We start from the raw sequence: 26697 nt of genomic DNA, 5'->3' as shown, positions 1-26697 counted from the left end.
GTCACAGGACAAACAGCTATGTTGTCAAGACCCAGCCCCGGGCAAGGACGTGAAGAAACTGGAACACTTGTGCCCTGCTGGTGGGAATGGTGACTCGTATGGAAAACAGAACGGGGCTCCTTAAAAATTACAAAAAGAATTACCGTACGATAGAGCGATTTCATTTTAATGTCTACACCTCAAAGAACTGGAAGCAGGATTGAAGAGATATTTGTACACTCATGTTCACATTCGTCACTCACAAAAGTCAAAGGGTACAAACAGCCAGGTGTGTACGAACCGATGCCACGGATAAACAAACGGTGGCATTTACACACAGTGGGATGTTACTCAGCCTTAAAGGAAATTCTGACACGTGCCACGACACGGAGGAGCTTTGGGGACATTATGTTAACAATGAAAGAAGCCAGACACAAAGGGCAGACACTGTGTCGGCCCACCTGGAGGAGGCAACCGCAGCAGTCTGATGCAAAGACAGAAAGAATGGTGGTTGCCAGGAGCTGGGGGAGGAGAGGCCTGGGAGTTAGCATTTAATGGGTACAAAGTTTCAGTTTTGCAAGATGAAAGAATTTCTGGAGATGGTTGCACAACAATATGAATATACTTAATGCTACGGAACTATATACTTAAAATGTGGTTAAAATTGTAAATTTATGTTATGTATATTTCACCACAAGAAAATTAATTGATTAATTAATTAGAAAAGACCGACGCCCAGCGGCTTCCCCAATGGGGCCAGCTGGGTGGCCAGGCCGCTGTTCCCGTAGCACCCAGCTCGGCCCTACCTCACTGGCTGGGTATTCCTAAGGGGCGAGCACAGTGTCTTTCCCATCTACTCCTAGTCATGCCTGGTCATAGCAGCAGCTCAGTAAATGTCTGTGGAATGAGTGAGATAATAACACAAAGACCACTTATGTCTGTAATTGGTTATGAGTGTAGGGTTCACAATACTTTTCTTAATATCAGGATGGAGACAGGAATGCCAGGGGTTTACGGACCACTCCTCACATGGCAGGTTGTCCAGGGACATGACGGGGGACACACATTTTTCCTCTCTGTCCACAGGGTGCACGATCCACTCATGGGTATCTGAGCATCATGGACACTGTCGCGAGGTCATTATAATTCAGAGCCACGAGATAGCTGAGCCAGACGCCCGAGTGACCTGGGGATGCAGCCAAGTCCTTGGAGGAGACGGGAGAGGAGATAATAACCTTACAAGGGGGAGGTTTGGGAGAGGCTGGGAGGGAAGAGGAGGGGAAGGGAAGGAGCAAGGGCAGGGCAGCCCTCCCGGGACCTCGCTACATCCTCGTGGCAGAGGGAGGAGGCCCAGAGCCCCTCTGCTAGGTTCCTGGCTCCAGCCCCACAGGGACCCCGAGTCCCTGAGAATGAGCCTCTGATTCAGGCCAGTGAGCCCAGATCCCCAGACAGATGGAGCCCTGTGAGGAACACCTTTGTTCAGCAGAGGACCAGTGCCCCCTGGAGGAGAAGCTGGCCCTCCCACAACCTAAACCTGTAAAACCCGAAGGGCCACCCGGTGACGGGGGAATCAGTGCGGGCCATCCTTATCCAGTGGCGACCCTATGGAAGGGGAGAATCCCTCAGTGCTCTCTCAGGCCTTCCCAGCCCCTGAAACTTTTGGGGTACTGGGTTACCTGACCTTGATGTTTGCCTGAGAGCCTGCTCCACCTCCATAGGGCAAACAGTCTCTAGTTGCCTCTGGGAATAGGGGTCTGGACAGGGGCTTTACATACTCTGCCTCACCTTCCTCCCAGCACCCCTGGAGCCCCAGGGCCCCAGCTTTTAGGCTCTGCCCCTTTGTGACTTCTGTCAGTTGTAACAGAATAATTGAGCAGTGAGTTGTGTGGCAGCTACAGCTACACCCTTGGAGAGTGCAGTCCTACCCTGCTCCTCATGCGGGACATTCCCAATGTACTGGTGAATCCGTTGTTCAGTGTCTTCCCAATAGAAGGTGAGCTTCCCCGTGCCAGACAGGGTCCCCCTCAGCCCCCGCCTAGATGTCTGTGAGCGTGGCTAGAGGGCCTCATCAAGGGAGGCAAAATACCTGCTGACCGGAGGAGGGAGCGGACACCACTGCTCCCATATTACAGGTGAGGAAACTGAGGCTCAGACCAGGTGACTTGCCCAAGTTCCCAGAGCTGCTGAGTGGCAGGGTGGGGAGTGACCCAGTCTGCTCGACACAGACACCCGTCTTGCTCCCCAGCAGTGACCTCTTGGCAAGGGTTCCCAGTACCTTCACTGTGACCCTTGGGGTGCCTCATCCTGGCGTGGTGCTTCTCTGGCTGGCCCCTCCCTCCAACCCCAATACCCCTCGTCCAGGGCAGAGCACTGGGAGCCCCAGCCCACAGCACCCTCTGCTGGCGTGTGCTGGAGGCTCCTGTCCCAGGAACGGGGACAGCACAGCCCACCTCTGACCCTGGCTCCAGGAGGGGCAGACATCTGGGGGGAAGGTCGGGACAGGCGAGAGGGCTCTCAAGCCACAGGTCTAACATCCCAGGAATGGGCCTCAGTCCCAGCTGACCTGTCCAGCCAGAGGGGCTGAAACATCTCCACTGTCACCACACATCAGACAGGACAGGCATCTAAGGGGCTCCCGGGATTGCTTGGCCTCTGGCTGCCTCAGCCCGCGGCCAGCGGAGACAGCGCCACACTGAAGCATCGGAGAAGCTCCTGGCGTCCCAGGAACTGTCTGCTGCACAACCAGTCCCTGGGGCAGGGAGAACGAGGCCACAGAGAGCGGTGGCGCCTGTCTGTCACCCTGGCCTGCCCAAACTCCTCCCCCAGCAGTCTCTTCCCCTCCCACAGACCCAGTCCCAGTCTGTCACCCCGCAGAGCTGATTTATCTTCCCGTGGCCTTGCTCTCGGTGGGGCTGAAGAACAGCATGTCATCACCCTCTCTAAACATTACTGCTCTGTGGAGATTTGATGAATGTGACTCATCACCCGTCCGCTCTCCAGCCAGAGAATCCCCAGGCCTTTCTTTGTTGATAGGAGTGCGATAATAATCGTAATAATAACAGTAACAACAATTACAGCCGCTCTGAATTACTGAACACCGCTCTGTGCCAGACGCTGCTAAGCACCGTCCTCACAATGCTTCGCTGCCTCTCACGACCTCTGTCGGGGCTCTTCCTAGCCTATCGCGTCGAGGAGGAAACCGAGGTTCAGAGTGGTTCAATGCCTACCGCGGGCCCTGGCCACACAGCCAGGAAACGCCGGGACGACAGGCCGAGCTGCCCAACCCCGGGCCCGGTCAGCGGACCATGAGCCCGGCTCCACAGTGTGCTCCTACACTGCGATGTCTGTCCCGTGGAAAGGATGGCACCTTGGTCTCTCTCCCCTTTCACCTCTTTCCTGTTGCTGTTGTCGATCCTGAGTGGTCCGAGACAGAAGCTCCGCACTGTGGCTGGGGTCTGCTTCCTGCCATGTGGGCCCTCGGGCCACTCTAACTGGGGCACTGTGCTCTTATCAGCTCAAAGTCACAGCCTCCCTGGGAGAGGAGGGGTGGGGGTGTCACCCCAGGGTGGGCCACTGCTTGTGGTGGTGAAAGAGGCCTGAGTCAGGTCTCTGACCACACGCCCTTGGGGAGGGACGGGAATAAGACGATGCCTGCCGTGTGGGAGGACAGGACCGGGAGGGGGCAAGGGATGGGGCAGAGGCAGAGGTGGCCAGAGGTGCAGGGTGTGTTAGGCCAGGCCAGGCTGAACCTGTGCCTTCAGTGACAGACTGCCTCTGGGCGTGAGTTTTCTGGATTCCCTTCGCGTCCACGTGGTGTTCTAATGAAATCTGACGAAGCTCTGCTGTGCTCCAGGTGAGCAGGGGAGGCACCTGCGGCAGCGCTCTGCCTGGAACAAAGCCAGGGCCGGGGCTGCTGAAGGCAGGACCACGAGAGAATTACAGAAGGGGGAGCTCAGGGCTTCCGGTGTGTGTGACAGCTTGGCGGGTCGCCCCTTTCCACCTGAACCTTGGGATCTCTGGGACTTGTTCTAAAAGGGACGGCTGTTTCCCACATGTCATAAGGCGGAGTCCTCCAGACTTTAGGGGCTGTCGTCAGACAGGAAGGACCCCTGGTGGGTCCTCAGTCACACACAAACCGCGCGCACACACACACGCTGGGAACCACACCTCTCTCCTCTGAGTCTCCTCTTGGCCTGGGGGCTCCCCAAGACGCTTTCCCACACAATCTCATATGAACTCCTTTCTCCCGGGCATATGAAAACATCTGTCCAGTAGTCCTATGTGAAAACTATAGTATCAAAAAGCTTTCTGGGGGCAATTCTCCCACTTATCCAGCTATGGAATCTTAGACAAGTTCATCTCTGTGCCTCAGTTTCCTGACCTGTAAAACGAAGATAATAACAGTGCCAACCCCTCAGATTTATTGTGGGGACTCAGTAAACATATGAAATCACTTAGAATAAAGCATGGGTCACAGAAATCTCTCTGCAAGTATCAACTGCTGTTCGCGACGATTCCACCACGGAGGACGAGGCAGGTGTGAGGAGGAGAAAGGAAACCAGCCGTCAGAGCTCCCTGCCAAGGGCTGGACGCCACTTCCGCCCCTGAGCTGGGTCAGCTGAGCCTGCAGCCAGGACACCTCCTGGGCACGGAGCCTCGCCCTGGATGCACATGAATCTGTGGGTGTGATTCCGTTTAATCCCTTTATTGACAATGCAGCCCAAGTCTCCGAAGGGCTCTCCTACTCCAACCTTAGAGGACTCAGGGGTCCTAGGGAAACCTGCCCAGGGAAAAAGTAACTCTCCCAAAGGCAAACAGAGCTCCTTTTCTGGGCATATGGGAGGATTATCGGGCCGTGCCGGATGGAGGCCGCTGTGCCGCTTCGTATCCCCGTGGAGCTCATGAGCAGATTCTGCACTCTATTAATCTACATCTGTGTGCACATCTCTGCTGTCAGCGGCATCTGTCTAGGGAAGCAGCAACCACGCAGCAAAAGGAGCACGGGCTCTGGGCCGGCCCGGGGGCGCCTGGCTTTACCACTCCTGGCCGCGGGACCTTGGGCAAGGGTATGAGCCATGACTCTAAGCCAGGGGTGCTGATGAGGGTCCCATCTTGCAGGGTTGTCAGGAGGATCAGCAATGAGGTGGGTAGAGCTGGTACAGTGCCTGGCACACACTGGCTTAGAAGCTATGGAAGCAGCTGGATGGTGGAGACGGCTGGGTCCCAGGTCTGCGCTTTCTCTCTCCCTTGTTAGGCTAGCAGTTTCCCCAACAGCTGGTGGTATGGCTTGTCCCTTCTCCTCCTTCCTGTCTCCTCTCCCTGCAGCTTCACCTCCTCCCTACCCACAATATAGTTCCCGTTAACAACCCAGAGGGGGGCCCCACATATTCCAAAGACCACCCTGGACAGCTGTGCCCCCTTGAAGGGCAGGGAGTGGGGAAGTCCGCTGTCTCCTTTAGGGCCCTGTCCTCCCACCCTGCCCTTGCCCCCAGCCTTGTTCCTACCTCACATTGTCATGTTTCTGGATGTAAATCTTATGGAACATCATATCCTCCTGCTTGGCATTGATGTCTGCTTTCATCTCCATGGCAACATGACGGGGAAGGACAGATAGCAGGAGCCGCTCCTGGGGAGGGAAGCAGATGCTTTCATCACAGCCCCTCCACCAGCGGGGCAGTCAGCCCCCTCTCCTCTCCAGGTTGACTCCGCCCCACCTGTGCCCCACCTGTGTCCCACCTGCAGGAAAACCTCAGCCTGAACTGAAACTCCTGGGGCTAACAACTGTGTGTGAAGTGGGGTTCTAGAGTCAGGCCCCAGGGCTACCTGGCCCCCGCTCCCTGGGACACCCACTGGTTCTCAGTGCACATGGGGAGACGTACTCCTGGTGACCCTGCAGCTCTGAGCACCTGGCTTAGAGGCCTGCATGGCGCCCAGACGGGGTGACCTTGGGCAAATGACTGAGCTTCTCCAAGCCCCAGGTTCCTCCTTTGTAAAGGGGGGGGGTTGTTGGGAGCACAAGATCCGTTCCATCATCAAACATTCACGGAGCAGTGCCTTGTCCCAGGCAACGCATTGGGTGCCAGGAGTTACAACTGTGAACTAGACAGGCAAGGCTCCTCCCAGCCTCACGGGTACGGGGCCCTAGGGCACAGGGCAGGAGTACCTGGCCTAGGCTGAAGAGAAGTGGGGAGATAAGAGAAAGTTTCACGGGGACCAGAAAAATGAGGTGAGGAGGGGGCTCCATTCCCACGCAGGGACAGTGGCCCAGGAGAGAGGGAAAGCACTTTGAGAAACAAGTTAAAACCCGCTGATGGCCCTGGCCAGTTTGGCTCAGCGGTTGAGCGTCGGCCTGTGGACCAGAGAGTCCTGGGTTCGGTTCCTGCTAGGGGCATGTACCACAAAAACAAAAAACAACAACAACAAAAACCCCCGCTGACGAAGCCAGGAAAGAGGGCCCAGAGCCTCATTATGGACAGGGAGGGTCAGGCCAGCCTGTGTAGGGCCCTTGACCTTGCCCCTGATCTGTGCTCCTCCAGGCCTGCCTGCTCCGAGGGGCCCGCGGCCCGGAGCGGTCGGCCTCCACAGCCCACTGCCCACGCCAGGCTTGCTCTTGGGTCTCTCACCCGGAGCCTTTCAGCCTCCAGCCCCCCGTTCTCCTGTCCTTCACTCCACTTCCCCGGGTGCTGGGCCACCCCCTCGTGTGGCCCTGGGTCTTTTCTGGCTCCTCCCCTCCCCTGGCTGCAGGTGAAATTCTGGACACCTTTGTCCTTCCGCTCACTCCTGCCCTCGGGGAGCGAGGTTTCCACCAGCACCAACGTGGGCACCTCTCAACCCCTAACTCCCATCCAGGACTCCAGCTTTTCCCGCTGCCCACCAAGGTCTGATCCCCTTGACCCATGCCCTGAACCAGGCTCACCTTCCCTGGTTTTCCTTCCCCCGCGCCTCTTCTGTTCAAGTTACCTGCCTTTGCCCGTGGCACCCACCTTCTCCCGGTCCCCAAGGTCAAGACCTTGCCCATGTAAACTGCTCTGACTTCTCAGGACGTCTCTTCTGAGACTCACCCCTCGCCCTGCAGCTGCAGGCCCCGTCCAGCACCGACGGGGTCTGGACACAAGCCCCTGGACTTGTTCTTTCTGTCCTGCATCCGCCTCCCGCAGCCACACGCAGTGCTCACCCCACGGTGGGGTTCTGGGCGCGCCGTCTGCCCTCCACCCTGCCGTCCGGCCCCATCTCGCCAGCACACAGCCTTTTCCACATCACTCCCCTGCTCCTACCCGCCAAAGCTTCCCGGGGCTCCACCAGCCACATCGAATGTGGACACTTCTGGACACAGTGAGCCCACTCCTACTTTCCACTGCAACCCGACACCCTCGCGCCACTGCCCCCTTCCTGCGCCTGGTGCCCCCGACACGCTCCCGCCGACCCAGACCTGGCTGCCGGACTTCTCTTCTGAAGCACCTCTCGGCCACCCAGCCTGGGCCCTCGTAGGCCCAGGCCCCCTGCAGGTCGGCCATGACGAGGGGGCGGCCTCCATCCCCAGGCTTGCCGCCTTTGATCTATCCTCCCCTGGAAACCAGCGAGTGATCTTTCCGAGACACACACCTGACCACATCGCGGGCCCCAGTAAAGCCCTCCTATGCCCCCTGAAGCGGGTAGGATCAGCCCGTGCCCCCGCCTGGCCTCAAGGTTTCCACGAACCCTGCCCACCCCTCGGTGCTCCCCTCCCAGCGCCCCTGAACTACAATCTTCACCCTGCTCCACACAGAATGAACCATGGGAAGGGTCTCAAGCTTCGGGTGGTTTTTTCTTGCCTTTGCACACAAGCCCCTCAGCTTGAAGGACCATCCTCACATCCTGTTCCTAACCCGGCCTCAGACTCATGGCCTTTCCAGGAGGGGTCCTGGCTATGGCTGGCAGCATCCAAACTCCCCCGGGCCTTCACCGAGAGCCCCTGATCACTCTGCGTTTCAACAATCTATTCACGTGTCTCCCTCTAGTGTGAGCGACGAGGCGCCTCCCTGGCCAGCCCAGAGCCGACAGCCGCGTGCTGGGGCAACACTGGGTATCGGGGGCTGCTCTCCCCGTGGCTGGCCCGGCCTCGCCCAGGCATCAGTGCACACAGCCTTCGAAGGCCCTCCCGTAGTCACCGAACCCTCAGTCAAGAGCCACTGTGATAGGAACACAAGGGAAGGGACGAGTCTGTGAAAACATGGAATGGCTAAGGGTGCTACAAGTTGTGTAGACACGTGAGAGACCTTCCTACATCACGGCCACTTCTGAGGCTGAGGGCCGGCAGGAGGGGGCAGACGGCGGCTGGGGAAGCGCTCCAAACCCCCCCCCCACCAGGCAGCACCTAGGAGTGCCACCCTTTCAGGAGAGGGCATGGGAGGCCCGAGAGCCCCGGGGTCCGGCCGGGTGAGGGGCGCCTGTCTCCAGGAAGCACACCATGCCCATCCCTGCTGTCTTAGCCTGGAACAGTGTGGCAAACGTATTTTCTCCCGCAGATCCCTATGGATTTGCTGGCATGTCCAGCCTGGCCGGGACCAGGGGAAGTAAACTATGGGGAGTGGTGAAATGCTCCTTTTACTGGAGGAGGGACTGATGCAGAAGGGAGAGGAACGTTCCCTTTCAAGAAAGACGGAGGCGCCCTGCTCTAGGTGAGGGGTGAGGGGATTTGAGGACGGCAGGGGCTGAGGAGCGAGTGCAGGGGTGAGGTCAGCTTGTCAAGGAGCAGTGGGAACTCTCAGGGACACCGCCAGGCCCCGATTTCAGCCCAGAAGCGGGACCAGGAGCCCAGACAGGGTCAGAGAGTGCATGGAGCAGGCCAGGTCTCCGACCAGATAGCATGGCTCGGGACCTGGCAAGACACAGCGGCTGGAAGGGGAGCGGGGACGGGTGGAGGCTGGGGGAGGCCCTGCGGAGACACTGCAGAGCTGATCCCCTTGCTCAGTTGTCTGGATGTCACCAGCCAATCACTGTGACTCCCCTGGGATGCATCCAGACGGAGTCAGAGACTCCCTCCCGTTTCGGTAAACCTGCGGTGCGCTCAGGCCACGGCACCCACAAGCCAGCCAAGGGAGCAGGTACTGCGGCTGCCCAGGCCTCTGTCTCCCTGCCCCGCGCTCACAGGCAACCCTTCCATGCTGTCACCTGCCACAAGCCTGGCACAGAACAGGACTCCAGTTATAGTTGCTGAGGGTTTGGGGCGACACTAATATGAGAAGAGAGGGAGGACGTGGTTTGATGCCACCCGCTCTCTCAAGGCAGGCCCACCACGGGGCAGTGGGCCCTGCACGCGGTGGACCTGCCCACTCGCTGCCGGGAGCCGCGCGACCCTCCGGGCCTCCCGTCGAAGCCGTGCGGCTCCGCACTGTCTCAGACTTCCCAGACCTCTACTGGGTTCGCATACAGAAGAGGACACAGTGGTCCTTAGCCCCAGGTCCCATCCAGCTGCCAGGCAGACAGGAACGGCACCCTGACGTGGCCCTCACCCAAGAGAAGCACACCGGGAGAAGCCCCCCGAGTCTGTGGCCCTCGTGAGTGGCATGGCTCCCAGCCCAGGAGTCCTCTGAGGGGGAGGTTTAGGGAGAGACAGGGCTGGCTTCCTTTCTCTGAACCAACCAAACCCCAGAACTCGGCACAGAGGAAATGACTAGGGTGGGTATCATGGGGGCTGACCGCTTGGGTCTGCTCTCCTTCTCCCTCCCTCCATCCCAGGAGATGACACTCTCACCGTCCAATGCATCAGCCCCCAGGGAGGCGGGGAGGCCCCTCCCTGCTGCCAGACCTGGGCTGCCCGGCGTGGGCAAGCGCTGGGGTGGAACTTTCTCCGGAGTCTCTCCGAGAACATTCCCACAGAGCCAGGAATGCTGGGCTCCCTCCAGGAGAAACATTCCCCTGGCCGGGCCCCAGGCAGGGCTGGGCAGCTGTGTGAGCACAGCTGGCGGGAGGCAGGTCTGGCGTCTGCTCCCTGCCGGCTGTGCAGCTGCGGGGCTCACTCACCTGCTGCTGGTTCTCCCGCTGAGAGTGCAGCCGGGCCTGGATGCACTCCCGGGTCTCCTGGAAGGCCTGTCTCTGGGAGACCTCGGCTGGGTAGTGGGTGCAGACGCCCACGATGTTGGTGCAGGAGAAAATGAGGACATTGGAGACAAGCTGCAGAGGGAGAGATGAGGAAGGACACCACGCTGAGGCCTGGGGCAGACACCAGTCACTGGAGCCCCACCCAGACCCTTCCAGCCCCAGAGCGCAGCCCCCCGGCCCCATCTCAGCAAACACACACGTAGCTGCCAGCAAACAAACGCCGGGGACAGCTGGGAGCAGCCAAGCCTCACTGGTCAGGCTCTCTGATGTCCTCAAAGCCCAAAGCCTGGCTGGCCTGTCATGGAGTACGGCCCTAGGGACAGAGTCGCTGAATGATCACACTAAACACATCGGCAGTACCACAGACGGAGAGGTTAGGTGAACCTGTGATGCTGTGACTGACTGGGTGTTGGCAGGAGCCTGCAGGGAGGCTTCCGTGAGGGTGGCGGGATTTCAGTTTTGGCAAGTGTGACAGGTCCAGCATAGGACAAAGGGCTGCCCTTTTGCAGAGAGGCCTTAGCTTATTACTCCCCAGGGATCCGCTCCAATGAAACAAGTACTGTCTGGCTAACCATGAGACTCCCGGCACTATGCTAAGTCCCCTGGAGAAGGAGAAGGAGAGAAAGAAAAGGTCCCGGCCCACAGCGATCAGTGCCCACAGGGGGTCCGTCTCCTCTCCCTAGGCCTCCATTCCTCCTCTGCACCAGCGCCCAGGCCTGACAGCCTCACCCCCAGCTGGCGAGCACCCACCCTCACTCCTGCTCCTCACGATGCCCTTCGCTGTGCTGACCGATGTACGTGTGGAAAAATACCACTGCCCCTCAGGTCACAGAGACAAGGTTGGAATTCTTTTGAAAGGACTATTTACTGAAAAGCTAAGGGAAAACAAAACCCAAAACAACCCACAAAAGCAAGTTCACATAGCACATTTCAGATACTGACAAAGGTGCTCTTTAACCAAAATTTATTTTGGCAGGTACACTTCCTGGAGTATGTGGGTAAACTGATGCCTGTCCTCGGGCCACACAGGACAGAGGACACACAAAGATGCTCAGGCTTCTAGGCCTCCAAAAACGTAATTCTCAGTCCTAACCGCAGCGTGGGAGCCGAGGCTGGGCCCCGCACCTCACAGCGGCTCCGCGGGCCCCTCGTCCTCTTGTCCGTTCGCATCTCAGAGACTTCTCTGGGACACCAGCCGCCTAGCAGCGACCCAGCAGACCGTCCACACTCTTCTTCCAGGGGCCTCTCTGCCTCTGGGTCAGACTCCTGCCTTGACTCGGGTCTGTGTTCCGCCTGGAGGCTTCCCCCTACCCCTGCTCCGAGGTGGCCCTGACCATGCGGGTCCTGAGCCAGCCCAGGCCTGGAGGCCACATGGACCCCATGCTGGACGTGGTACCATCTTCCCTGGAGACATCCTGTGTCTGCCCTGGTCCACAAAGAGGAAGAGGCCTTCTCCTTCCCATCTCAAAGTCTTGCTTTCTCCTCAGCCAATAAATCCTGGTTTTCCAGCTGAAGGACACTCCCATTGCCTTCAGGGAAGGGGCAAACTCGGACCGCCGACACCGCTGATGCCTCCAGCTCCCACAACCCCATCTGCCCCGGAATCCTACCATTACCATTGCATGTGAACACGTAGCAGAGAAAACCTAACCTACTTATCACAGGAGAGAAGACCCCTGCTCTACAGAAGCTGACAATCCAATCAAGGACACAAGCAGTCAAGACTGAAGAACTGGCAACAGGAAGCATAGACCAACTCACACCAGGCAAGAGAGTCAGGAGGGGGTGCAGGCTAACGAGAGGGGACCTCCGAGCAGGCCTGGGCACGTGGGGCCTGGGCTAGAGAGACGCTTGGTGAGGCTGACATGCATGGGGAAGGGCCTCTCGGGAGAGCGGATCCAGGAAGCTCAGGCTTGGGAGGGACTCGGGGCCGTGAATAAATAACCCAGGGTCTCAGATCCTGAGGGAAAGTAAGTCCCAGAAAGAAGATGGGAGCTGGAGAGGCAGCTGGTCCCCGACTGAAGAGGCACCTGAGCGTTAGGCTGAGAAAGCACAACCCTTATACAACAGGAGCCGTAAAGGACTGCTGGACCGAAGAACAGCGGGATGGGGCACACAGCTTCAGCAAGATTCGTCAGGGGGGAAAGGGGTGCAGGGAGTGGGAGGGGGTCAGCAGGCTGCCAGAGAAACCCAAAGCATGAGGGAACAAAGACCTACATGGGGGTGGGGGCCAGACTCAGAAGGAAGATCCCCTAAGACCAGGGAGCAGAAGGTCCATCCCTGGTCTGCAGTATTAACCAATGAAAGGAGACTCTGAGGCCACGCAGCCAGAAATCACTGAGGACAACTCAGAGGGTAAGGAGAGAAAATGAGATGAGGAGGTGAAGGTTGAGGGTGCAGACGACTGGGAACTCTGAAGAATGTGCTAGTTAGGAGACATCTTTTGAAGGGAGAGGGGAAAGTGCCAGAGGATAAAAACAGGAGTGAGATGCACTGAGGAAAAACCAAAAGCATTTTCCTTAAGACCAGGAACAAGAGAGCGATGTCCACTTTTACCACTCTTACTCAACACAGTACTGGAAGTCCTAGCCACAGCACTCAAGCAAGAAGAAATAAAAGGCATCCATACTGGAAAGGAAGAAGTAGAACTGTCATTATTTGCAGATAACATGATACTGTATATAGAGAACCCTAAAGATTCCACCAGAAATCTACTAAAACTGATAAATGAATTCAGTAAAGTAGCAAGATACAAATATTCAGAAATTAGTTGCATTTTTATACACCAATAATGACCTATCAGAAAGGGAAACTAAGACAACAATCTCATTTACACTTGCATAAAAAAACAACAACAACAAAACAAAAAAACCTAGGAATAAATTTGACCAAGGAGATAAAAGACTTGTTCTTGAACAATTGTAAGATATTGAAGGGGAAAAAAAAATGAAAAAGATACAAATAAATGGAAGCAGATACTATGCTCATGGATAGGAAAAATTAACATCACTAAAATGTCCATACTACCCAAACCATCTATAGATTCATAGCAATTCCTATCAAAATATCAGTGGCATATTTCACAGAACTAGAACAAATAATCCAAAAATGTATATGAAACCATAAAAGAACCCTAATAGCCACAGCAATCTTAAGAGAGAAAAACAAAGCTGGAGGTATCATACTGCTTGATATCAAACTATACTACAAAGCCACAGTAATCAAAACTGCATGGTATGGGCATAAAAACAGACATAGAGATCAGTGGAACAGAATAAAGAGCCCAGAAATCAACCCACACCTACATGGTCAATTAATATTTGACAAAGGAAGCAAGAACATATAGGGTGGGATTCACAGTTTGAGTATGCAAAACACAGAGTTTATTCTTGTATTATTATTTATTAATTATTGTATTATTTTCCATATGAACAACTGCAAACCTAATTTTGCCTCAGCCTATACAATGGGGTAACCAGAATCTTATCAATAAATGGTGTTGGAAAAATTGGACAGAAAATTAAACTAAAAATTGGACAGAAAATTAAACTAAACTTATACCATATGCAAGATATACAAAAATAAACTTAAAATGGATTAAAGGTTTAAATGTAAAACTTGAAACTATAAAACTCCTGGAAGAAAACATAGGCAGTAAAATCTCTGACATTTCCCTTAGCAATATTTTTTTCGGATATATCTCCTTGAGCAAAGGAAACAAAAGAAAAAATAGACAAATAGGATCAGATCAAACTAAAAAGTTTTTGTACTACAAAGGAAATCATCAACAAAATAAAAAGACAATCTACTGAATGGAAGAACATATTTGTCAATAGTACATTCAATAAAGGGTTAATATCCAAAATTTATAAAGAACTCATACAACTCAACACCAAAGATACCCAAATAATCCAATTAAAATTGGGCAGAGGACCTGAATAGACACTTCTCCAAAGAGGACATACTGATGGCCAGTAGACATATGAAAAAATGCTCAATGTCACTAATCATCACATAGATGCAAATTAAAACCATAGTGAGATATCACCTCACGCCCGTGAAAATGGCTATTACCATAAGTCAATAAACAAGTGTTGGCGAGGATGTGGAGAAAAGGGAACCCTCGTGCACTGTTGGTGAGAATGCAGATTGGTGCAGCCACTGTGGAAAGCAGTATGGAATTACCTCAAAAAATTAAAAATGAAGTTGCCTTATGACCCAGCAATTCCACTTCTGGGAATTTATCTGAAGAAATCCGAAATACTAATTCAAAAGAATATATGCACCTCTATGTTCATAGCAGCATTATTTACAATAGCCAAGATATGGAAGTAGCCCAAATGTCCATCAGCAGATGAGTGGATAATAAAAGCTGTGGTAAGCTGTGGTACATTTACACAATAAAATACAACTCAGCCATTAAAAAAAAAAAAAGTCCAAACTGGTGAGGCTCAGTGGTTGAGCATTGACCCATGCACCAAGAGATCACTAGTTCGATTCCCAGTCAGGACACATGCCCAGGCTGTAGGCCTGATCCCCAGTAGGGGGCATGCAGGAGGCAGCCAATCGATATTCTCTCTCATCAATGTTTCTATCTCTCTCTCCCTCTCTCTCTAAAATCAGTAAAGAAAAAAAATTAAAAAGAAAATAAAGGGAACCTTACCCTTTGTGACATTATGAATGGACCTGGAGAGTATTACAGTAAGTGAAATAAGCGAGTCAGAGAAAGACAAATACCATGTGATTTCGCCTATACGTGGAATCTAATGAACAATATAATGAACAAACAAAACAGAAACAGAATCACAGATACAGAGAACAGACTGATGGTTGATGGAGGGGAGAAGGGTTCGGGGACTGGGTGATAAGGTGAAGCGATTGAGAAGTACAGATTGGTAGTTACAGAATAGTAACGGGGATGTAAGTACAGCACAGGGAATAGAGTCAATAATATTGTAATAACTATGCATGGTGCCCGGTGGGTACTGGAAATATTGGGGGGAACACTTGGTAAAGTATATGATTGTCTAACCACTTTTGTCTTATGCTGAAACTAATACAAATAATACTGAATGTAAACTGTAATTGAAAACATTTTTTGAGCCCTGGACCATTTGGCTCAGCGGTTAAGAGCGTCGGCCCGCAGACCAGAGAGACCCGGGTTCGGTTCCCACTAAGAGCACATACCTCAGTTGCAGTTTGTCCCCGGCCCCAGTTGGGGTTGTGTGGGTGGTAACCAGTTGATGTGTCTCTCTCACATCGATGTTTCTCTCTTCCTCCCTCTCTCCCTCCCGTTCTGTCTGAAGATGAATGCAAAAATGTCCTCGGGTGAGGATAAAAAGATAAAAAGTACATTTAAAAAACAAAAAAGGACAAAAAACACTTTTTGAAAAAAAAATTTTAAGAAAGGAAAAAGACAACCCACAGAATGGAATTATCTGCAAATCATACATCACACCTTTATTTTTGACAAGTATATAAAGGCAATAAATGGAGAAAGGATAATCTTTTCAACATATGGTAGCAGAACACTTGGATATCCATATGATTGACTCAAGCCTCACAAAATACGCAAAAAGTTACTCAGAATGGTTCATAGGCCTAAATGCAAAACCTGAAACTATTAAACTTCCAGAAGAAAACATAGGACTTTGGGTTAAGCAAAAACAATTTTATGTACAACAGCAAAATCGTGATCTATAAAAGGATAGGATTGATAAATTAGACTTCATCAAAATTAAGAACATTTGTCTTCAAAAGGCACTGTTAAGATAATGAAAAGATGTCCGTGAAAAGATGTCCGGCCAGTGTGGCTCAGTGGTTGAGCATCGACCCATGCACCAAGAGGTCGCCGGTTCGATTCCTAGTCAGGACACATGCCCAGGTTGTGAGTCCAATCCCCAGTGGGGGCCATGCAGGAGCTGGCCAATTGATGTTCTCTCTCATCGATGTTTCTATCTCTCTCTCCCTCTCACTTCCTCTCTTTCTTAAAAAAAAAAAAAATCAATAAAGGAAAAAAAAGATAATGAAAAGACAAGCCACAGATTGGAAGAAATTACTTGTAAATCACATATTTGATTTTAAAAAAAAGGATTTGCACCCAGAATTCATAAAGAGCTCCCAAAAGTCAACAATCAGAAAACAAACAACCCGCTTTTGGAAAGAGCGAAAGATCTGAGTAAACGATTCACCAAAGAAGATAAAGGATGATGAATAAATACATAGGAAAATGCTCAAAATACTAGCCATTAAGAAAATGCAAATATTTTTTTTTTTTTTTTTAATCCTCATCCGAGGACATTTTTCCATTTTTTGTACAGACAGTGTGGGAGGGAGAGAGAGGAAGAGAGAGAGAGGGAAACATCGATGTGAAAGGGACACATCGAGTGGCTGCCACCCGCACGACCAACCAGGGCCGGGGACAAACTGCAACCAAGGTACATGCCCTTAGCGGGAACCGAACCCGGGTCTCTCCGGACCGCAGGCGGACGCTCTAACCGCTGAGCCAAACCGGCCAGGGCGAAAATGCAAAATTTTTTAAACAATTCTACTAAACACTATTAGAAAGGCTAAAATGAAATTTAAAAATGAAAAGAAAGAAGAGAGAGCGCCAATCCTGCAAGAATTGGAGCAACTGGAACTCGCACACCCTGCTAGGAGGGATGAAAAACGGTGCAGCCACTTTGGAAAACCATTTGCCGATTTCTCATCAAGTTGAACATACGCTTGCCATATGGCCAGCAACCTCACTCCTAGATATCTGCCAAAATGAAACGAAAAGTTATGTTCACACAAAAATCGGTGCGGGAATATTTATGGGATTCGACTCATCTATAAAACGGAGCAATCTAGTGATAACCTGCATCAGTGATTTTCAACCTGTGCCACAAGAATCTTTAAAACATGCAATGCCTGACTATTTAGTCAGGGGCACTGACTTCTTTTCCTTTAGCTTGTCAAATAAAACACACAACAGCCAACACAATAGCCAACAGCCGTCTGGTATGAATGAATCAAAATAATACCTTTTTTTTCCCCACCAGTCCCGCAAAAGATACATTTTGTGGTGTGCCACAGAATTGTAGTCATTAGTTTATGCATGCCATGAGATGAACAAGGTTGAAAATCGCTGACATGCATCGTGGACGAGTCTCCAACGCACTACGCTGAGTGAAAACAGCCACATTCAAGAGGCCCCGTACTGCGTGGTTCCTTTTCCATTGTGCTCTGGAGAAGGCCAGCTGGAGACTGAAAGAGATCAGCAGTTGGCCAGGGAGAAGATGCCTAAGAGAAGGGCTGGAGGAAGTCCTTCTGGGCGATGGAACGGTTCCAGATCTTGATTGTGTTTGTGGTTACACATCTTTATGCCTGTGTCAAACCCACAGAACTGTACACCAGAAGGGGTGAATCCTACTATATGTAAATTATACTTCAATAATTTAAAGACAACAACACAACAACAACAACCAGGAGTAAGATCCAGAAGGGACTAGGAGAGAGGATGCGAGGAGTCAGCTGGACAGGGAAAGGGCAGCCTCTGAGAAAGAGGGGTCAGAGTCTATTTTGAGACATGAACCCTAAAGTAATTATCAACTGGCTGTTACAGCATCTCAGTACTAATCCTCCAAGCCTCTCCTGCTACAATCTGACTCCTCCTGCAGCCCGAAGGCCAACAGCAACAGACAATTCGAATCCAGGTAAAATGATGCACTATAACCCAAGAGGGGTCCAAATGGCTTTGCTAAGATTAGTAGGCATGCCTCAGTGTTCCTCTCTCATTCACACAACACACAACGGGGTGAGGAGGAAGAGGGTTCTTGGCAAGGCCGTTGGGAAGGGTAATTTCAGCAAACTGGACCTGAGAGTGAAAAAATGAGAGATTAATGTCAAACATACACACACCACCCACTGAAAAAGCAGAAATCTGAGGGGGTGGTGGGGGAGAGATAAACCACAGAACTTATATGCATGTGTGCATGAACAATGGACATGGACAACAAAGCTGGGGACAGGATGGGGGGGGAGAATCGGGGGGGGAGAGAAACATCTGTAACAAAAATTAATTAATTAATTAATACAAAAAATAATAATAAATAAATAAAAATCAGTTTGGGACTGCTGACCAGTTAGAGGAAAAAAAAAAAAAAGGCAAGAATCTGTGTACCAGGTCTTTTTATTTTATTTTTATCCTCACCTGAGGATATTTTTCCACCTATTATCAGATAGAGTGGGAAGAAGGGAGAGAGAGAGACAGAGAGAAAATCGACGTGATAGAGCCACATCGACTGGCTGCCTCCCGTACAACCTGACCAGGGCCAGGGACGAGCAACTGAGGTACATGCCCTTGACTGAAATCGAACCCGAGACACACCGGTCTGCGGGCCGACGCTCTAACTGCTGACCCAAACCGGCCAGGGCTGTGTACCAGGTCTTAAGAGATTTCTTTTGGCCCTGGCCGGTTTGGCTCAGCGGACCAGAGAGACCCGGGTTTGGTTCCCGCTAAGGACACGTACCCCAGTTGTGATTTGTCCCCAGCCCTGGTTGGGGTCATGTGGGTGAAAACCACTCAATGTGTCTCTCTCACATCAGTGTTTCTTTCTCTCTCTCTTCCCCCCTCTCCCTCCTGCTCTATCTGAAGATAAATGCAAAAATGTCCTCGGGTGAGGATTAAAAAAAAAGAGAGAGAGACCCTTTTTTTGGTAGCTTAAAAATGATCTCACACCTTGGGCCCAGAGTCGGAAAGCTGACCGGCTCTCTTCTGCACTAAAATCAGTGATCAGTCACCGAGTCCCTTCATATGTCCCTGGAGGCAGACACAGTAAAACTCTAAACCTTGTCCTTACGTAAAGACTTAGTTAGTAAATAATAACAGGTAGCATTCACAACAGCAGGTGAAAAAGCCTCATTAAAGGGTGTGTTGGCTTTCCCGGTGCTGGCCCACGACATACCTGACCACCTGGGACGAGTGTGAGAGAAAGAGACACCTACAGGACACGACGAGGTGCATGGGGAGGCCCGACAATACAGAAAACCTCAGCCCTGGGAGTAAGGAGCCTCATCATATGCTCTTAACACAAGCCCTGCAGATGGTTTGGGTCCAGGTGGTCCCAGGACCACACCAGGAGTGACCCAGCTCGAGGGAATGTTAGGAATTCTAGTCTCTGAGTGGAAACCCAGGGGAGATGCCTATGAATATTTACCACTCTGGCTGGCATTTCTAAAACTCCAGCACTTCAGAAACCCAATCTCTGGCTGCCTGCAGGCTGCAGGTTTGATTTGGCCCCGAGAGAAGTTACAGAGCTCGGTTTCTGCAGTGTCTCCTCAGCAAAGGCTGAGAGAGATCCCAGCAGCCGGCCGCAGGCTCAGCCATCACTGCCGCTCCTCTGAGTCTTCAGGGGGCTCCTGGGCCCCCTGCCACAGGCCTGCTACTCGCTGACACTAAGAGGGGCAGGGCGGAGAGGGCTGAGGAATGAGCCGTCGGGGGCAGAAGGAAACGAGTGGGGGCAGCACCCCTGCAATTTGCTATTTTCATGGCTTCTGCCCTGGACACGTCGGCTAGCCCCGTGCAGTGTGGTTCATAGGGTGTCTGGTGGTGGTGGTGCCCAGGAGGCAGGGAATCGGAATTCCTCAGGGAGCCAGATTAGTGATGAGGGGACACGATGTTCAGTTACATTTGAATTTCAGATAAACAACAGCTAATTTTTTTTTAAAGTATAAGTATGTCCCATGCAATATTTGGGACATACTTATACTAAAAAAGTTTTTGTCTTTATCTGATATTCAAATTTAACTGGCATCCCTGCCTTTTCAAACCTGGCCTCCCCGAGTGTTGACCCCTCTCCCCTTGGCAGGGCCCCTGCACACTAGGGTGACCCAGCTCCCACTCCTCCCTGCTCCCATTCCTCCCTGCTCCCACTCCTCCCAGCTCCCACTCCTCCCAGCTCACTCTCCTCCCAGCTCCCACTCCTCCCAGCTCCCACTCCTCCCTGCTCACTCTCTTCCCTGCTCCCACTCCTCCCAGCTCCCACTCCTCCCAGCTCCCACTCCTCCCTGCTCACTCTCCGTGGCTCCCGCATAGACAGACCACAGCACTTCCTCTTCATCTCAGAGTTCAAATCACAAGTGAGTGCAAGCCAAAGCTGAGATCTGATTCTCCAAACCCACCCACCGGGCCACAGGGGCTGGACCAAGCTCCCCCTACTCTGAGTATTAGAAGGGAGGAGAGTTCTCTCCTGCAGGTATGACCCAGGAACCCAGCCCTAATGGCAGGCCCAACCCTTTCCTGTTCTAGGCCTTATTCTGTTTACAAACACAAAACTAGCAACCAAATGAGACCCGAATAGAGGGAGCTAAGAAGCCTGACAAGCGTCCTTCCACCTGCCCCAGACCTGTTTGTTCTACTCGGTGGCGGTAGAAAGCTCAGGGACCTCAGTGGAATCCCATTATGATATAAAATAAAATCAAGAGAGGATAATCTTAAATCATATACTCTTAGGAGCTATGTATGTTGAACCATGCTCAATTAGGTGCTAAATGGCTTTTTAAAATAATACATATTTTTAACTTTTTAAAAAATCATAGTGATACCTCTTTAAAATATTTCCTTAACAAAGAATAAAGACTGCTGTATGCTTTTTTGGTGATCAAACCCATATGATCTCTACTCGGAGGCTTTTGAGATGACGTCCTCTTTTGCGGAGATGGCTGGTCTGCCTCCATGGCTCTAGACAACAGGACCAGGCTCTCTGCTCTCTTCATTCCTACTAGGGCCCTGCCAGATGGCACCCCCTCCTCTCCAGTCCAGCTAAGATCTAGCTGCTTGGGGCTTATCCATCTGTCCTGCTCCAGAATCCTCTAGGCACATTATCTTCTATGTCAGAGATCCTCATATCTTTCTACATCATAACACTTTCCTGCTCAAAACCCCGCCATGATGCCCTGTTACCAGTAAGATAAAGCCCAAATTCCTGTGCCGGCGTTAAGACTCTACAATCCTCATCATGGACCACATTTCCCCTCTTATCACCAACCCCAGCTACACAGGCTACTCACTGCCTCTGGAAAGCACCAAGCTACAACATGAGTCTAAAAGTATCATGTTTATTTGATATAATTTTACTGTTACTAAAATGAGAGCATGAAAGAATAACAAATTAGTAACTAGCGCCTGCTTACTACATTTTTAGGAAAGAAAACAGACTAATGTAAAGAAAGACAAGTATCTAGAAGGGTTGAATATAGCAGTTCACAGTCTTCAACACACTTGCACATGTAACATTTCACTGCGTCCCCGTGGAATCCTTGTAAGCAAGTTGGGTGGTCTCATCCCCTTTTGCTAATGAGGAAACTGAGGCTGGAGGTAGGAGTCCTGTCTGAGGTTACACAGCAAGGCAGTGGCAGAACTAAGTCCCCAGTTCTCATTTTGACTTCAGAGCCCATCCTACTCTGCTGCACCAAGAGGTCCTTTAGCCCAACTTAATCTAGGTTCACTCTAGTTTTATCCTATTTAATAAAGAAACACTCCACTTTCTTTCACCCTCATCCTAGGTGCCCAGGCCTTCTTCAGAGACCCTGGTAACATAAAATGCTGCTGATTAGGGACCCACTCCCAGCCACTGTCTCCAAAAACGCTCTCTCCCGGGGACTCACTGCAGTGGTGAGAAAGGCCCACCTTCCTCGTGAGGCCACGCCTTACTCCGGTACAGCTTCTCTTCTTTCTTTCATTGAGACATAATTCCTATACCATTAAATTCACTCTTGTATATGATTCAGTAGTTTCTAGTGTACTCTCAAGGTTGTGTAACTTTCACACCACTATCTAATTCTAGAACATTTTCAACATCCCCAAAACAAACTCCACAACTATTAATCACCACTCATTTCCCACCTCCACCACAACCCCAGCTCCTGTCAACCACTAATTTGCTTTCTGTCTTGATGGAGTTGCCTGTTCTGGACATTTCACATGAATGGGATCATACACTCGCTGGCCTTCCGTGTCTAACTATTTTCATTGCACATAATACTTTCAAGATTCATCTCTGTTGTAGCATGTGTCAGTACTTTATTCTTTTTTATGGCCAAATAATATTCCATAGTATGGATATACCACCTTTGTTTATCCATTCATCAGTTATGGACCTTTGAGTTGTGTCCACTTTTTGGCTATTGTGAATACTATTGCTATGAATATTTGGTAATAGCTGTTACATAGAGGTATATTTTCAGTTCTCTTGGGTATATATACCTAGGAGTGAAATTGCTAGATGTTATAGACTAAATGTGTCCCCTCTCCTCCATTCATATGTTAAAATCCTGACCCTCACTGTGATGGTATGAGGAGGTGCGGCTTTGGAGAGGTGATTAGGTCATGAAGGTAGAGCCCACCGGAATGGGTTTAGTGCTCTTGTAAGAGACCCCCACCTCTCTTCCCGCCATGTGAGGACACAACAAGCAGATGGCTGGCTGTGATCCAGGCAGTGGGCCCTCATCTGACACGGAATCTGTGGGTTCCTTGAATTCGGACTGTCCAGTCTCTAGGACTGTGAGAAGTAAATGTTTAAGCCACCCAACCTATAGTGGCCAGAAGGGTCTAAGACACTGGGTCATATGGTAGCTCTATCTCAGACATTCTTAAGAACTGCCCACCTGTTTCCCAGGTGGCTGCACCATTTTTTATTCCAACCGACGGTGCAGAAGGGTGTTGATTCTCTGCATCCTCCCCCACACTTGTTTTCATCTGTCTTTTTATGATAGCCACCCTACCAAGAGTGAAGTGGCATCTCATTGTAGTTTTGATTCCCTTACATTTTAAAGCAAATAGTGCCCAGGCCTGTTTGGCTCAGCGGTTAGCGCACTGGCCAGCAGACCAGAGAGTCCCGGGTTCAGTTCCCGCTAAGGGCACATACCTCGGTTGCAGTTTGTGGCCCTGGTTGGGGTCATGTGGGTGGCAACCACTCGATGTGTCCCTCTCACATCGATGTTTCTCTCCCCCCCCCCCATCTGAAGATAAATGCAAAAATATCCTCAGGTGAGGATTAAAAATAATAATAATAAAGCAAATAGTGATAATAACAAGTGAGATAGTTTATTGCGAAATTGAACAGCGACGCCTTTAGAGAGCAATGGCCACAAGGCACACTTCACTTTTGTCATCTTTGGCTACTTATTCTTAGGACAACCCCAGACTTTGTATATGCATGCATCCAGGAGAGGAACAAAAGTTTTCACACAGCAGTACTTACTTGAACAGGGTATCCTCTTAGTTCATTCGACAAACACTGATTGAGAGCCCAGTACAGAGCACTGTGGTCGTGACTAGGAAACACTGACCCTGGGCCCTGGCCCCGCCTCCAGGACCTCAGTCTGGTGGCAGGGTCCGGTATGCACAGAGCCGTCGAAAGGACACGAGTTCTAAGGCTTTGCAGTCTTCGACCCCAACTGAGTTCCACGAAAACACCTCAGTGCAAAATACGGGGCAGAGGAGACAGTGCTCTTAACAGGTGAAGCATTTTGTAAATTAACAAGTAATAAATGGAATTTAACAACAACGACAAAAGATAACGTAGATGAATAAGCTTTTCAGAGAAGAAAAACTGCAAACAACTTGTGAACATGTGATATGAAAAAATGTGAAACCTCACTAGTAAGCAATGCAATACAAATGAAAACAATATTTTGCCAATTAAACTAGCAAAGCTTTTTTTTTTTTCATGGTAATAATGTTGGCAAGAATGCAACGGAAGAGTCACCTCCCACACCAGCAGTGGGGGTGTGAACTGGCACAGCCCTTCTGAAAAGCAATTTAGCAGTGCACATGAAGGGCCCTGAAAACGGTCATCCTCTTTGACCCGGTGCGTCAGCCCCTCCCAAGGATCTGTGCTCAGAAACTCGGTGGACTGGACGGGGCTTTCTATCCAAGGCTGATTAGAAAATTTTAAAATGTGGAACAGCTAAAGGTTAACTAGAGGACAGTTGAATAAATGATGAGGCTTCCGGCCGGTGTGGCTCACCGGTTGAGTGTCGACCCATGCACCAGTTCAATTCCTGGTCAGGGCATATGCCCAGGTTGTGAGCCCAATCCCCAGTGGGGGGCATGCAGGAGGTGACCAACTGATGTTCTCTCTCATTGATGTTTCTATCTCTCTCTCTCTCTCCCTTCTTCTCTCTCTAAAATCAATAACGAAAAAAAATTATGGGGCTTCAATACTGTTGAGGCCTTTAAAATGTTTTATTTGAAGAAGATTTCATATCATGAGGAAGTTTTCAAAATATAATGCCAAATCGGGAGAAAAGAGAATACGAAACTGCATATTCAGCATGATCCCAATCTATATCTTTATGTATATAAAATAGGTAGCCTGCTGTATGTATACATGGACATATTAACAGTGGCAGAACATCTCCGGGTGGTGAGATTTTAAATATATTAAATTTTTTCTTCAGATTATTGAATACTTCCCAACTTTTCTATCATATGTATTACTTTTAAAAGGAAAAAAAAAAAGGATAAGTTGGTGTTAAAAACAGAAAAAAATACATGCTCCTACTCTGAGCGTGAAGGCTGAAGAACTTCTCGTCTAACAGAAGAGATCAGATGAGAATTCAAATGTCTGAAAACCAGGCAGAATGAGTCAAATGAGAAAAGAGTTGAAACCAGAAAAGGAAGTCATGTCTGGGCAGCGGGGCCCAGGAAGGCTTGGGGGACCAGCGCCTGGAGGCCGCGTGGGCGGCGGGGCCACCTGGGAGCCGCGGGGCAGAAGGATCGTGAATCGGGCGGAGGGAGAAGTGTGCGGGCTGCTCAGGACGCCAGGAGGCCAGCGCCTGGGACAGGGCAGCGGGGAGAACCGCCGAGACGGGGCGGGGTTCACGAGGAGAGCCGCCCCAGACGGGGTTCACCGCTGGATCATGGAGAACGTGCGAGTCAGGGAAAGGAGCTGGCACGAGACCCAGGAGGCATTAAAAACTCTTGGTGACTACATTTCCCAAAACAAAAAGTGTATTAATTTTTCAAGTTATGAACTATGCATTCATTAGAGAACATTTCAAAATCACAGGGGAAAAAATCAATTTACCACCCAAAGACAACTACTGTTAACTGGTTTATTCCTCTTTCTTTCTCTGCCTCCCTCCCTCCCTCCCTCTCTTTTAATCTACTGAAGTTTTTTTGTTTTTGTGTTCACAAAGCTGGATCTTACTGTTTATATAATTTGGTATCTTGCTTTTTCCACTTAACGTTATAGTGTAGGTTCCCGTTACCACGACTTCTAATGCTGCAGGCTCCCATCGGGGAAACGGGATCAGAGCTGCCTCGGGAGGGTAATGTGACCACTGGGAAGGAGGCAGCGAAAGGGAAGGTGCCAGAGGTAGAGACCAAAGTAGAGCTGGGGCAATGCCAAGGTGAGAAGGACCAGGGCCTGAGAGAGGCTGGGGTCCTGCAAAAGGAACGGGGAGCAGTGCTGGGACGTCCCAAGCCAGGCATCTGAAGGGACCAAGTCCAGGGAGGGGCCGGATTTGGGGTGAGTGGAACTTATGAGTAAGGCATAGGGTGTCATAAAAGCTAAATGAGCCCGGCCGGTGTGGCTTGAGCGTCAACCCAGGCGCCAAGAGGTCACCGGTTCGATTCCCAGTCAGGGCACATGCCCAGGTTGTGGGCCAAATCCCCAGTCAGGGGGCATGCAGGAGGCGGCCAATCCATGTTCTCTCCCATCGATGTCTCTCTCCCTCTCCCTCTCCCTCTCCCTTCCTCTCTCTAAAATCAATAAAGAAAAACATGAAAGCTAAATCAAACGGGGGAGTTCGAGGAAGAGCTGGAGAGCCACCAGTCAGGGGCTGTAAAAGATGCTGAAGAGACACGTGAACCAGCGGTTGTCACGGGTTGTCAGGGACCCCACAGGTGGCCTCTGAGAGATCAGGGAGAAAAGGAGTTGGGACTGCAGGAGGCTGCGTCACAAACACAGTGAGTGAAGGTGCCGCAGGGTGCCTGGGAGAAAGCATGGGTTACAGCTTGCACAGGCACGGCAAGGCAGAGGAGGGCCAGGCGGCAGGCCTGCTTCACCCAAAGGCGGAGGGAGGGAGGACTGACAGCGAGTGGAGAGCAGGACACTGCCCAGGAGGCAGCCTCCAGGTGCACGTGGCCGTGGGCACCGGAGGCGTGGCGGGCCTGACCCGAGGTGTGCTGTAACTGCGAGGTGTGCTTTATATGAATGACAGGCTGAAATGATAGCCCGGATAGACGAAGGTTAAGTAAAATGCATTGTTAAAATTAATTTCATCTGTGGTGTTTCCTGGTTTTGTTTTAATTTCTGGCTACTGGAAAAGTTAAAATTATGTAGGTAGCTCTTAGTATGGTTCTATTTCTGTGAAACAACACAGCTAGAGGGCAAAGGGGAGGCGAAGCAGAAGGGACAGACCACAGGCTGATCTACAGAATATCAAAGTGGTGTTTTGGAAAACTTGATATCTGTAAATTGACCTAGAGTCCCACCTTCAGGCCACAGAGACACTGGTCTCCCTCCTGGCCCCGAGGGCGTCATCTCCCAAAGGCTCAGAGCCCACCTGGGATGGTACAACGGCGGCAGCTGCTCCCTCTGGCTTTTGGAAGCACAAAATGTGGAGGCAGGAAAGGGCAAGGGGTGT

The 26697-nt window shown here is 51.1% G+C and overlaps 1 protein-coding gene across 2 annotated transcripts in view; it reads right to left on the bottom strand.

The window, feature by feature from the left end:
• Positions 1 to 26697, bottom strand: part of ADCY5 (adenylate cyclase 5) — a 149734-nt gene that overhangs the window by 50787 nt on the left and 72250 nt on the right. For both annotated transcript variants that reach the window (XM_036242774.1, XM_036242776.1), the window contains exons 2-3: positions 9982 to 10131; positions 5484 to 5605 (exon numbers count right to left, since the gene is read on the bottom strand). In XM_036242774.1, the coding sequence (XP_036098667.1) occupies positions 5484 to 5605; positions 9982 to 10131 (272 nt within the window). The remainder of the gene's footprint in view (positions 1 to 5483; positions 5606 to 9981; positions 10132 to 26697) is intronic.

This window comes from Molossus molossus, unplaced genomic scaffold (genome assembly GCF_014108415.1).
Source record: "Molossus molossus isolate mMolMol1 unplaced genomic scaffold, mMolMol1.p scaffold_m16_p_5, whole genome shotgun sequence".
Lineage (NCBI taxonomy): Eukaryota > Metazoa > Chordata > Mammalia > Chiroptera > Molossidae > Molossus > Molossus molossus.
Note: the sequence above shows the minus strand (reverse complement) of the source record. Positions and strands in the feature narration are given on the sequence as shown.